At 49.8% G+C, this 13,415-nt stretch overlaps 5 protein-coding genes across 5 annotated transcripts; 2 read left to right on the forward strand and 3 right to left on the reverse strand.

Annotated features, from left to right (window-relative positions):
* Window positions 1–1,448: 1,448 nt before the first annotated feature.
* On the forward strand, window positions 1,449–3,256 carry TRV_01674 (uncharacterized protein; the record flags this gene model as incomplete). The annotated part of the gene is made up of 2 exons (XM_003024129.1): window positions 1,449–2,864; window positions 2,924–3,256. 2 exons carry the CDS (start codon window positions 1,449–1,451, stop codon window positions 3,254–3,256), a joined length of 1,749 nt encoding a protein of 582 aa, XP_003024175.1.
* A 1,789-nt stretch (window positions 3,257–5,045) lies between these two features.
* On the reverse strand, window positions 5,046–5,657 carry TRV_01675 (uncharacterized protein; the record flags this gene model as incomplete). The annotated part of the gene is made up of 1 exon (XM_003024130.1): window positions 5,046–5,657. The coding sequence occupies one exon, from the start codon at window positions 5,655–5,657 to the stop codon at window positions 5,046–5,048; it is 612 nt and encodes a 203-aa protein (XP_003024176.1).
* An 82-nt stretch (window positions 5,658–5,739) lies between these two features.
* TRV_01676 (uncharacterized protein) lies at window positions 5,740–7,118 on the reverse strand (the record flags this gene model as incomplete). The annotated part of the gene is made up of 2 exons (XM_003024131.1): window positions 5,740–6,824; window positions 6,887–7,118. The coding sequence occupies 2 exons, from the start codon at window positions 7,116–7,118 to the stop codon at window positions 5,740–5,742; spliced, it is 1,317 nt and encodes a 438-aa protein (XP_003024177.1).
* Window positions 7,119–9,460: 2,342 nt separating this feature from the next.
* TRV_01677 (uncharacterized protein) lies at window positions 9,461–10,495 on the reverse strand (the record flags this gene model as incomplete). The annotated part of the gene is made up of 2 exons (XM_003024132.1): window positions 9,461–9,925; window positions 9,989–10,495. The coding sequence occupies 2 exons, from the start codon at window positions 10,493–10,495 to the stop codon at window positions 9,461–9,463; spliced, it is 972 nt and encodes a 323-aa protein (XP_003024178.1).
* A 401-nt stretch (window positions 10,496–10,896) lies between these two features.
* Window positions 10,897–12,977, forward strand: TRV_01678 (uncharacterized protein; the record flags this gene model as incomplete). The annotated part of the gene is made up of 2 exons (XM_003024133.1): window positions 10,897–12,669; window positions 12,726–12,977. The coding sequence occupies 2 exons, from the start codon at window positions 10,897–10,899 to the stop codon at window positions 12,975–12,977; spliced, it is 2,025 nt and encodes a 674-aa protein (XP_003024179.1).
* Between the last annotated feature and the right edge of the window lie 438 nt (window positions 12,978–13,415).

A 13,415-nucleotide genomic window follows, 5' to 3' on the forward strand; every position in this document is an offset into this window, starting at 1 on the left:
TAGCGTCCACTGTGATTCGCACTTCGGGACGATAAGCGAGCATCACATTGGACGAACTGGTTGGGGGCACGTATATTGCTTTTAGATCGTCAGAATCAGCAACAACAGGGAGCTCAAGCAGCTTCTGATACACGAGACGACTGATAGACAGAGCAGGTATATATATCTGCTTATCGAGCTTCCAGGCCGAAGAATAGCATCCGTACTCCGTATTCCATGCTCCATCAGTAGAGTCGATAGCTGGCTTATATACGTGTCTTTGCTGTGCACTTCTGTACTCCCTGCCGCTGCCTGCAAGCCCTGGCGCTGTGAGACCTCGCCATAAGGCTGACGCCCGTCCTCACTGACTCCTCGTCTTCACCACCGCCGTCACTGTTCCTGTTCTCCCCCATCGTCCCATCGTCGCGCTCTCTCACCGTCTCTGTCTGTCGGTCTCGTCCCATCTTGATATCTTCAAAGGTCAAAATAACCTCGCCACGCGCGCTTCGGCAAAACGAAGTTCCGGCGCCGGCCTGTCCGTCCCTTTTTTTTTTTTTTTTTTTTTTTTGCCTTTTTTTTGCCTTTTTTCGCTCCCGCATCTCGACTTTATCTTGAAAGGGAAAACCCATCGCCGAACTTCTTCGCCCTCAACTCAACCTCCGTCCAAGCCGTCACCAAGTACGCCCGCCAGCAAGCCACCCGTTCAGCTTCTCACGCACAAGAAGGAGAAGACGACGACGACGCCGACGACGAAACCTGCCGCGGACTCCGTGTTTTGCTACGTCTAATGTCTGCCGACACTCCTTAGGACCCTCCTCTACCCGCAAGTTGGTCTGCAGCTTTGCCCCTGCTCAACTTGAGTCCCTTTATCTCTCTGAGCCTTCCACCACCGCCCCTCCTCCCTGCTCTCTCGCCGCCAGATAGGTGCGTAACACATACACAGCCCGGCGGGAATCAATCCACGGCCATCCTGCTGTCTGCCAGCGCTCGCTCGTCCGCGGATCGCCTGCCGGAGACGCTGGTTGCTTCTTTGTGGACCTGAAACTAACTCGCCACTACCCGTAGATACCGCTGGAAAATCCTATAGTGCCCAGATCCTGACCCTGCCACCCCCGTCAAAAGGCGTTACTTTCTCTTGCGTTCCCACTGTCTTCATCCTTGCTCAGACGAGCGGTTAAATCTACGAACCTGGAGCCATTTCACCGTCGTCGTGCTCCTCTTCCTCCTCCTCACAATAACCTGGACGACCGTCTCACGTCCACCATCAAGTCTTGCAAGATACTGTCGCACACTACCTCATTTGTAGAGGCTAGTTTCCTCTGCTTCATCTCCACCCTCTTCGAGCCACCTTAACGGTCATTTCTTCAAAGCAACCTGAAACAGCAAAGAACGGTAAAGTAGAGGAGAGAGAAACGAAAGGAAAACCAAGGCAGGATACAAACAAGACCAAGATACAAGTCCTCTTCAGCATGGGACAGCAACAATCGAAGAATGTGTCCCGGTCGAATGGGGGAGGATTGCAGGTCGAAGGCTTACAAGCGTATCCTTCGATCTCCAAATCCGACACCAAGGACTCCAGCCGTTCCATCCGTGGCTCGATTCGCTCCAAGATACCAGGAAGTGGCAGGAGTGATAGGACGGACAGCCCGAGGGCCTCTAATGGAACCCTTGCGCGCTCAGACAGTGCTCCTCCCGAAGGGTTAGACGCTGCCTTTGCTCGCTCCTCCATTTCGCGACATGCCCGCAACCTCTCTGGCTCTTCTATGCCAATTCCACCTATCAGCTCACAGGACGATTTGCAGGATGAAGCGCCAAACCCACCACCTTCTCCTCCCCATTCATCATCAATCGGTCGTGGCCACAAGGATGTCAAGGCCGCACAAAAATCTGGAGAAGTTGACCACGTGTCCGATGCTGGTCCACAACATGTTGCTCCAACGACCGTTGCTCAAAAGGCCGGCGAGTCCATCCTGATCAAGAGAGAGAATTCTCTCAACCCCGTCTTGAACGAGTCCGGCGCCAGGTCGGTAATAGACCAGAATGGGACCAACGGATCCCCCGGCATGACTATTGGAGCACTCAAGTCCATCGATGTTGATGATATGATAACGCGACTCCTTGATGCTGGCTATTCCACCAAAGTCACGAAAGCAGTGTGTCTCAAAAACGCTGAAATTATTGCCGTCTGCACCGCTGCTCGCGAACTTCTCTTGACACAACCAGCTTTACTCGAGCTCTCAGCACCAGTGAAGATCGTCGGCGATGTTCATGGCCAATACACTGACCTGATCAGACTTTTCGAAATGTGCGGATTCCCTCCAAATTCTAACTATCTTTTCCTTGGTGACTACGTCGACAGAGGGAAACAATCTCTAGAGACTATCCTTCTCTTACTCTGCTACAAGCTTAAATACCCCGAAAATTTCTTCCTACTTCGCGGAAATCATGAGTGCGCCAATGTTACACGAGTTTATGGGTTCTACGATGAGTGCAAACGTCGATGCAATATTAAGATTTGGAAAACATTCGTCGATACGTTCAACTGCCTTCCTATCGCTGCTATTGTTGCCGGCAAGATATTCTGCGTTCACGGTGGCCTCTCTCCCAGCCTTTCTCACATGGACGATATCCGCGGTATCGCTCGACCAACTGACGTTCCTGATTATGGACTATTGAATGATCTACTATGGAGCGATCCAGCAGAAATGGAAGAGGACTGGGAACCTAACGAACGAGGCGTAAGTTATTGCTTTGGTAAAAAGGTCATTATGGAATTCTTGCAGAGACACGACTTCGACCTTGTTTGTCGCGCACACATGGTTGTCGAGGATGGCTATGAGTTCTTTAACGATCGCATCCTTGTCACGGTTTTTTCTGCTCCTAATGTAAGCTGCTCTTTTTCCCCTGTTAATGTTACATTAACATCGTCTAACTGTTTTCATAGTATTGCGGCGCATTCGACAATTGGGGAGCCATTATGTCCGTCTCTGATGAACTCCTCTGCAGTTTCGAGCTGCTCAAGCCTCTCGATTCAAGTGCTCTGAAGAACCACATAAAGAAAGGCAGAAATAAAAGAAACAACGTCCTCAACAGCCCAGTAAGTTCTCACCCTTCATCGCCGTCGACTGTTAATCCGTTTCTCAAAACGGCAAATCGTATCTATGATATAAATACTAACTCACTTCCCTCTAGCCTGCTATGGTTTCTGCGCAGAGTTATTGAGAGTGATCTAAGATACCCTACCTACTTTTCACACCCGCTAGAGGTCTACTCTTAAGTGTCGTACGAGAGGGGGGAGAGAGAGAGAGAGAGAGAGAGAATTCAAGAGCCAGACGCTTCTTATTTCCTTCCACTAATTGCTGGCCTTTTCAGCCTTGCACTCTTCTTCCTCGTGCTACAAACAGTTTATTAAGGGTTGGGAATTTATTGCGTACGCCTACTATAACCAACATGCAGCCTGAAACGGGACGGATAACTAATACCGACGCTGCGATATATGAACCAATACCACCCGCCGTTCTCATCCCAACTCAGTCAATCCATACTCCATGGCAAGGACAAGAACCCATGCCATGCCATGCCATGCCATGCTGTCTTAGTCCAACAGACACCCGCATGACTCGCCAGCCTCCCATGAAACCGAACAAGAATGCCCGACCAGCCAATCATTAACGATTTCGCAAGCCTCGCTTTCCCAGGTCCAGGTGCCTTATCAGCACACCATATCCGGCTTTCCACGCTTCCTAGGATCTTACTTTTCGCCTCTTCTTCCCTGTAATTATTGGACGTATCTACATGCACAAGACCGGGAGAACTTGATGTATTTTTTGTAGCGACATGACCACTTCTTTTTTTCTTCTTGACGCTTTGCTCGGCTTTCGTCTGTTTAATTGGTGTGATGATAGCCGGTGTCATGAGCGAAGGGACTGTAATATTTGCATCCATTAAGGCTCCCGTGGCTTGTTCTTTTGCTCTTTGACGTGTTCAATGAGATTTCTTTTACTCTGTTCTACTTTTATCATGACTGCTTTTGTTGTTCATTTCGTGCTTTTCATATTTTTCTTCTGTTTATACCTAGCAAATTAATACCACCTCTTTACTGTCTACTCTGCCCCGTTCGGTTTTATATATTATACCTATACTTAAAAAAAAAGAAAAGACTCGTTTCTTGTCTCTTATCCCTTTCCGGTACAGCTTCTTTTGATGCACATGCAGATGTTTTGATAATCCCACGTGGAAGGTGGAAGGAATAGTTACTTTTTTTTACCGTTCTTCAATTGAATAACAATCGCCCCCGTCCGCTGTCCAGAAAATAAAGATTCTAAAGACATACACTCATGTCAAATAATACGTTAATAACATTAACTAGAGGTAACCTGTAGTGACAACTCCAAGGTTGCAGCTTTCCTACATAAAATAATCCAATGGTAACAATTCCAACCCCCGGAGAAGAGGGTAGCCATCCATCTGCTTCCGCTACAAGACGGACTGGTTCAAAATAGCAGATGAAGTGTGAAGCATGAGAATGAAACTAAGGATGATCAAAAAAAAAGGGAAAAGGATAAAGCATCACTGTAGTCAAACATGGTAATGAAAAAAAAAAAGGGGGGGAAGAGGAAGGATAAGAGAAGCTTTCTCCAAACAAGATATATCATCGGTAATAGGGATTATGATATAAAAGTAAGATAGACGAGACTTGGAATGCCAGTTTCAAGCACTCTGGATAATGATGGGGAAAGGGAGAGCCGTAACGTAGAGATACGAGAGGTAGATAAAGGGAACAAAGAGAAAAAAGGAAAACGGGCCGGGGTGAGATGGAGCGACCTGATAACACCCCTCATATGTACAAGGCGAAGAAGAAGCAGGGAAAAGGGGCATCAAAGATAAGACAGAATAATAGAACGTAATGTATGGGGTTGGCTGGGAAGGAGCCGATATAAGGAGCCAAGAAGTGGTTGGGGTATTGGAGGCCAAGTGAGGTGGATTCAATTCTTTTTAGTCAATTTTGCCCCGTCTTGGGTAGAAAACACAACTCGTTTGATGGTGCTTCTCGTTCACATATTTTTTTAGCTGGATGGCTTATTGGAATCTTCTGAGTTTGGCATCCCTGAGCTTGCAGAAGAAACCAGCGTTGGTGCAATTCGTTTTCTCTTTGGCTCTCGTTGGGCGGCGTTGTTTCCTGTTTGGTCGTCTTCGTCCTTGTCATGAGAGTCTTCTTTCTCTGATTCGCTAACCGTGCTTATATCTCGCTTCCCCAAGACACTTCCACTAATGGAATTGGTAGCGCTATGGGACGACATGGGGGTTTCCGGTGGCGTGCTAAAGGGCTGGCTAGAGTTCGTGGCAGTGACTGAGGGTACAGTGCCAAGAATAGGAGTTGGGTTGTTCACAACATTAGCTGCCTTGGAAGTAGCCGAAGAAGGTGTGGCTGGGCCAGAGCTAGCTGCACGGGCAGGGACTGCGGTTGGGGTTGGCGCCGGGGTTCCAATTGCCGCTAAAGAAGCCTTGCCAGCGGAATTTTTGCGGGGAGAAGTCAAAATTGGTGATTGTACAGTGGGGGCATTTGAGGACACTCCCACGTTAGATGAGATCGGGTGTGGCTTCTCCATAGTGTACACCTGGCCTAGTTCTCCGGGAGAAAAGGAGAGCGATGAGCAGAATCCATCAGAGGAACTCATTATAAGGGTAAGCCCGTCGTGCGACCTGATATTTTAGTTAGTATCAAACTAGGTATTGAGGAAAGTATAGATAAGAAAGAACCTACCAGGAGAGATCGGTAAAGGTAGCAAAGTGCAGGTTATTTACTACACAAAGCGGTGTCTGCTGCTGCGTATCGTATACCAGAACTGCATCTTGGGTTGCAACAGCGTAAACCATGCGATATGGCAACGCAAATACTGGGGGAATAGGGGTGTTCTGTGAGCCGGTGTCATTTTCGTTTGTCCCCAGTTGAGGAAAAGAACGTGCCGTCTCGCTAGTGGCTGAAGGTGGAGCACTAGATGGAGGCTCCATAGCTGGCTGAGAAATAACAGAGTCCGGGAGGGATGGGAATGCCTCTTCACCGGATGAGGAATCCAAAAATATCTGGCGAGTGGGCTTGGTGCCTTGCCTCAATGTATAGTATACTGGGGAACATTTAACAGCAACAGACGGCTTTTTATGGCCTGGGAGATGAGCTATTGGCGGTTTGTTGAAACCAGCGCGGGTGTAGACGTAGACTGTGTTAATTATATCTTCCACGACCTTATCGTTCTGACCGGCAAGGGAAACCTTGTACTGTCCGGCTGGTGTGAAGAGCAAGCTGCCATCTGGAGCAAATGTCAAGCGTCTGAAGAAAGAGTTGAAGGTCTCGTTGGCATAAATGCTAGCGTTCTTCACGCCTATTCCACCAAAAAGGCCCGGGGATGCAGCCTCGAGAGGTTTCACAGCAGGTAACGGCATAGAAGGCGCCGGAGATGCTGACCTGCGGATTGATGGTGAAGAACCAAATGAGGAACGGCGGCTGAGAGAGACAGGCGGCGGATCCATGGGCAGAGGAGCCGTCAAGGGAGTGCCTGGCGTTGAAGCACCAGGGGAGGACACAGTCATAGGGTTTCCCGAGGCCGATTGAACCCTGTTTCCACCAAAGTCAGGCACCGGGCTGCTTGAAGCTACCCGTTTCGCTGGAAGGTCCATCTTCAAAAACTTTCCATGCGTTGTCAAAGTGAATTGGCCGTCATTTGTCTTGAGAGCGTAGATATGCACCGATCTATCCGAAGACTGTGTGGCCACGTACTCGTTCAATGGGTCCCAGGCAACGCCCTGTACATAGTGAGAGTGCTCAGCAATCTGTCGAACCATCTGGCCTGTAAGGAGCTGTTAGAATTGTGCTACAATAAGTTCACGGATATGTGTAGTTAGTCAGTACCTGTCTGAGCATTGTAGATCCGAGCAATGTTGTCCATGCTGCCGGTGATGATAAAGACACCATCTGGAGACCATGCTAGATCGTATATCTCTGCTCCTGACGATCTACACATGTGCTTCACTCGCCAGGTTTCCTTATCGTCCAATGCATCCTGTCCGAACGCCGGCTGTGTTTGTGTCTCGGAGGGAACCCAGAGAAGAACGTTGCCATCGTCTCCGGCAGATGCCAGCATCTCTCCTATACTTATGTCAGTTTTTTTTTTATTGAGATTCATATACATGTATGTCTAAGGGACAGGGGCGGAATAGACAGAAAAAAAATACCTTTGGGGCAGAAGCGGACAACATTGACGGCCTGCGTGTGCTTGATCAGAGTACTAAGGTAGGTAACCTTGCGCTCTTCTCCGGTTGACTCGACCTTCCACAGCTATCCAAATGTCAGAATCATGAGGGATTGGAGCTCCCAAAGAAAAGATGGAGCAAAAAAAGGGGGGGATATAGGGAGGAAGAGCTTAGCCGTACGCGAACGTTGTTATCACTATTTTCATCAGCCGGTTAGTTTACCAGTACCACGCAGCTTTATCAACAGAGAGATCTTGGTTCATTTTCAGAGAGCAAACGTACTTCCCAGCCGTGGCCAGTCGGCCCTTGCCATGAGGATCGAAGTGCACCGAGTAGATAGGGGCATTGTCGTCGTGCCAGGCAATGAGCAGAGGGGTGGCCTTCATCGTAGCGGTTTAATGACAGCCAACAGAGGGCCGACCAAAACGAGCCGGAAGTTCCCCTGCTGCCAGGAGCGTGGTAGAGCGTCTGTCGACTGGCGCCGCAGCTTCAGGATCCGCCTGTTATGCCAGCTGAGAGGGCTATCCAAAACCAGCTCGTGGGCTGCGTGAGACGGGGAGCTCTGGTCGAATATCCGGGGGTGTTGTGTTTTAGTTAGCTTCGCAGGTCAAAACACCATTGAAGCGACGGCGACACAGGCAGGTCGTGGGCTCGTCGGGGCGAGTATCCAAGCCAAAGAGGCTGCTGGCTCAGCAATCGGGGGGCTTGCAGCGGCGGGCGATGGCTGCGAGGAGCGATGGTGGTGGTCGTGGTGGTGAGAGGATGGAAAGCAGAGAGCAACGCAGGCGGTTGTCAGCGAGAAGTCAAGACGCAGCTCCGCCAACAACAACTACGTTACGTTAATTAACTAACTGGCTGGATGTGATGACGCCCTGCAACGAACAAGCCCACCACTCTCGAGGGCGCATCGACTATTTGTTCATGCAAACAGCTCCTTGCCACGGCCTGTTTGTTTGTTTGTTCGAATGCTCGCCAGCCAGCCAGCCAGCCAGGAAAGCCAGGCGGAACAGGAGCTGAGTGGCCGGGCGAGTTACGCGGAGTCGTGTTTCCTCCAGCTAGCGACGGCTGGCCTGCATGACTAGCTGCGATAACATCCTATGCAAACCGCCATGATTGGATCTCACATACGGATCTCGACTGGCTCTCTGGCTCTCGATGTCCATCTCTGCCTCTCTGCTGATACGAGGCGTGGCCAGCCTGTTGCGATGCCGCCGAAAGAGACAAGGACCGTGAGATTTACATACTACCACCAGCCAATATAGTTAGTTAACTACTGAACAATCTGGCTGTCAATTAATATACGGAGTGTATATCGTTGACTTGACTGTAGTTCACCAGGACACCCTTTGGTAAGGTCTCCTTCACTCCGTCTGCTGCTACTACTATATAGTTGATGTCCAGCCGGCGCCGCGAAGACCAAATATCATCTCCTTCCAGCAACAAAGCCTCCTGCAGACTCCCAGGAACGAGATCGATACCCCTGATAGAAGGCTTGGGCATCTGTAGAGACAGCTCTAAACTCCTAGTTCCAGGCTTTATCTGCCTGTTGATTCTATATATCAACCTTATGGAAGCAATATTGCTTGCGAGCACAACCCCAGATCTCAGCTGAAAAGAAACAAACCATCTAAAGAAAGCAGAGGATTTCGTTCCTGACAGAGTGCTTGACATGGAAAGCTTCCTCCGACAACTTCGGCTTTCCTCAGCTTTTGTAAAGAGAATAGCCGGAGTAAGTTTGAAGAGAATTCCTGGGTATCGAAAGATGTACCTTCATCCTGCTGACTCGGTTGTTTTGATACTGGGTTTCTGTTATTTCGAAACCATGGGTTATATCATGTCAATTATTACTAGTTACATCCATCAATCCATATTCTGGCCCTTTGTACCCTCCCCTAACAACTCTGGAGAGCTATTGTACTTCCCTGTGATATAACTCCTAGGGGTACTAGCGGAGGCTTGCAGAGTCTGTTCGCTCACAATTTATAAGGATAGCCAGCATAGCAGGCCATACCAGCGAGCAGATAGACCGTGTAGATCCTCATCTGGTGGCTTTAAAGGCCTCGCCGGCCTAGTGGCAGCTTAAACGGCGTGCTCCTACTCGTAAGCTGAAGGTCATTGAGGATTTGATATATCAAGGTGGACAGAGAGAAAGCTTGCAACGCCAGGACGCCAGGACGCCAGTGGATTGTGCTTTTCAAATGCAGACAGACTGGTGTACCAGAAGGTAGATAGATCATGCTAGCCAGCTCCCAATGGTCTCTCCAAACCAGCTGGAGAACTTTTCTCTTCGTTTGTTCTTCGCCTCTTCTTCGGCCTTCAGTACCGGTGCCACCTCCTTCATGTAAACATCTCGTTGAGCCATCTGTTGTTTCAAAGACTGCACCTCCAACTCCCGCTCGTGTGGTGTCATCTCCTTCAACGGCTTATATGGCTTCGCCCCGGCCGGCAGGCCCTCTCCACCCGGTATGAGACACTCGTCATCCGGCCGGCCAAGCTGTTCGGACGCCGCTATCTCTGCTTCTGACTTGAACAGAGACTTTGGATGTGGAGGTTCACGGCCTGCTTCTTTTGCTTCAGCCACCCTTCTTTCGTAGTCCAACATACGATGGTATAGTTTGTCCGCATGCATCTGGATCCGCTCTTCCTTTTCCATGTCCCATACAAACGAGGAGCCGTACCCTAGAGCTTGAAGGAATTTCTATGAAGGCATATCAGCACCTGCAAGACAGCCTCTCAGGAGCCAAAGAGTGTCGATACTCACAGACTGCATTGTATAACACCTCGAGAAGCGCGCATTCTGCTCTCCACACATGGTCAACCGCGCCTTGATCTTGTCTGCAAATGTCCCCCTCTTGAAACACAGCGATAGATCTTCATGCTCTTCCGAGCAATTCTCCAACGCAGCTCTATTCAGCACATCCTTTCGTTGTTTAAACTGCTCGACTACCCTTTCCGCCGGTGAGATGCTGGGCCCTTCGATCTCCTCGAGGGTCTTGTAGTCTTTCCATATGTGTGCATATCGTCCGTCCGGGAAAAGCGAGGCAGAGGGAACGGGGCTTGCAGCTTCAGCTGTTCGATCTTGCGAGCTAGAGGACTCTGTAGGCGCCTTCTCTGGCGATTGGTTCTGCTGCTGCGGCGGTGTTATGCCAGCTGCTGTGGGCGTATATTTGGCCGGAGACTCCTGTTCGAGGTACTCTCGCAAGCTGGGATCCAGCTTCTTTGTCGGGTCAGCGTCAGAAGACGAAGAGTTGCCCCAAAACCAGCCCATTGATTCTGCTGGCAGTCACGGCTTCTGGTATGAATAGTTCGTCTGTTTTGTTCTCGATGTTCAAATATTGTGCGCTTTGAACGCTTTGGACGGCGCTTTTTTTTTTTTTTTTTTATTTCTTTTGATCGACGTTCAATTTGCCTAAACGCCAAGGATCGCAATCCTATTTACGTCTTCAACACTAGAGCCGCGTCGGTCTTTTTTTGATAGACCTGCAACCTCGACGGCTAGAGATGTAGGAGGATGGCGACAGCACCGAGTAAGTCATGGATTTCTGCGGGACACCAGTTCGCCCTTTACTGACTCTTAATTAGGCCGCGAGGAGCGGAAGCAGATGCGACTGCGCGGCGCAGGGTATGTCTACTCCAGACGCGCGTGTCAACTTGTCCTTGCGAATATAAATGCGATTGCTGATTGCTCTCTACTTGTATCATAGCAATCACAAAGTCAAAGACGTCAATTTTGGCTTCACCTTTGGATCTCCAGCTCCGCCGTCCCCGCCTCCTCCGCCTCAGTCACCCCCAGGCCTTCCCGAGAAACCCCCCATAACACCTCAGTCGCGTCACTCTACAACCTCGAACAAACAGCTTTCTATACCATCCCGGGCATCTAGCAGGCGCTCAGCAGCCCGTAGCTCTGCGCGGAAACTGCACGATGATGTGTCGATATATGATATTCCTCCTGACGATGACGGGCCAGAAGAGAGGAGCTCAAAACGGAGACGGATAAGTAAGGCTCATAGTGGCTCTGTTACCGGTCTGTACACAACCGCTGACGGGATATGTATAGGCAAATCATTTGAAAGCTCAGACATAGAGAGCTCACCCACTGCCCACCGTACCAGTGTACGACAGCCACCGCAACTCGAGCCTGAAGTCACAGGCAAACTAGCAAGCGGGAGGTCCTCGTCAATCAGGCGGACAGCATCTCCTGCTGGATCCTCCTTACGGAATACATCGCCTTTAGAGAACATCAGGCCTTCGGTCGAATCCTCGGTTTCTGTACCACCCTCCCTTAGAGATGGAAATCAGGATAGCGATGCCCGATCACCCAATGTAACTCAGAAGCAGCCAGCCGGGCCAAAACAGAGGCGACGGAAGAGGAAATCAGTTGTTCAACATCCCAAAAAGAAACGCAAGAGCTTACTGCAACCGCCAGAGGTTCCTGAGAGCCACGAAACTGAAGCTAAGGACGGAAGCGAACAACTACAATCTCCGCCCAAGGACTCGACTCCGGATGCAGGATTAGATAGCGGCGATTCACCAGAGCCAAATGATCCCAGTGCACCAGACAATGAGCCTACGGAGTCACCCCGAGTACACTCTCCCCCAATTATAGATGAGCAGGTGGATGCAGCATCAGAGCAAACCGAAGGCAAGGAAGTCAGTGATAATCCAGCACCAGCAGTTGCCAGCCCAGCAGCCGAAGATGATGATGGCGACCCAGTATCAAAAAACCAATTGCCATCGCCCGAAGCCCAAGAAGCTCAAGGTGTCGAGCCAGATACCGCCCAAAGGGAGGGAAGCTCAATTAGAGACCAAGATAACCCAGAGAATCAAGTCACAGCACCAAAGGGTTCCAGGAAACGAAAGAAAAAGGGCCAGGGGACCGGTGCTCCCACACAAAAAGGAAAAGCCAGTCAGAAGAAAGACAAGGGCGAGGGACGGTCAACTGTCCCCGTTCGAGTCCACAGACTCCCTAATACTTCGGCGGTGCAGGAATGGTCCGATGCAGAAGAGTCTGCTCGATCTACTCCAGCGGATATCCGAGAGCCAGCATCTGTAAATCCATCCTTGCGTCCTCTACAGATCCCATCCCGCAGCGGCGTGAATGCTGCCGACGTTCTCAGTCAGATATGCCGTGAAACACTAGAAAAGACGCTATCAACGCTGGATTCTGCTATAGAGCGGGAGTCAAATCGCACTCGGCAGGTAGAATGGACCCGGAAGCGCAAGGTGGTAGAGGCATTTGGTACAGAGCTGGAGGGTAGGCTATTTGAAATGAGCGAACTGCTGGACAGTAATTACGTGCTTGCAATGCGTCTAAGAAAAGAGAAGAAGGAGGTCTTAGCGCTACGAAACCAACTGATGGATATACGAAAGGAGAGAAATGAGATTGCCCTTCAAGCAGACGAGGTCAGGAGGAGGTTTTCTGCAGATGAGAGCGCCAAAGCGGTAAGCTGTTCAATCTACTTGCATGTGAGGAGCGACTCTAATCAGATGTCTACCAGGAACATGGGGCGATCAACAACGCCCTTCACGACCTGCAACTCGCAGTTGATAGAAGCCAGAAGAAGGTCGGTAATGAAGATGTTGGTGGCTCTACCAATCCCTTTGCTGGCCTCGAGTTTCTTCTACGGACTGTTTCTCAAGACGTCTGCTCTTCATCTTCCGACTCCCAGGGCGGCTTATTGAATCAAGTAAAATCATTCAATAGCCAGCTGCAAAGAACAGCCGCGTTATTAGACCGCCGAGGGTCATAACCCTAAGCTATAAGTTAATAACAACCGTCTAAGCAACGTAGTGGCGAATCTTAGCCTCATGGCATTAGCGTCATTTAATAAAGCGTAATAACGCCCGGTGGCTAACTACCTCGTTATCAATCGAACTCATCAAACAGAACCGGATTTGATAATAACCATTCTCTATGCAAGCAACAATACTGCGAACTCCTCGATTCAATCCTAGGTTTACCTAGGTTGGCACCCCAGGTTGACAATGCCATATTAACACGAACCAAGATTCTGCTTGGTAGCGCCTCAGCTTCGCCAACGGTTTTGTTGGTATACCTCTGTTCTTGGAGATAAGGGCCACACTTTAAGTGATTTGCTATTTGATGTTCCTACATATGATCTCGTTGCTCAATTTGCCAGGCCCATTTTCCCATCCTCGCTAGTGGAAGCCGCCGCCCAAAGTTTTCA

The sequence above is a fragment of the Trichophyton verrucosum genome (genome assembly GCF_000151505.1).
Source record: "Trichophyton verrucosum HKI 0517 chromosome Unknown contig00124_1.f1.exp, whole genome shotgun sequence".
NCBI lineage: Eukaryota > Fungi > Ascomycota > Eurotiomycetes > Onygenales > Arthrodermataceae > Trichophyton > Trichophyton verrucosum.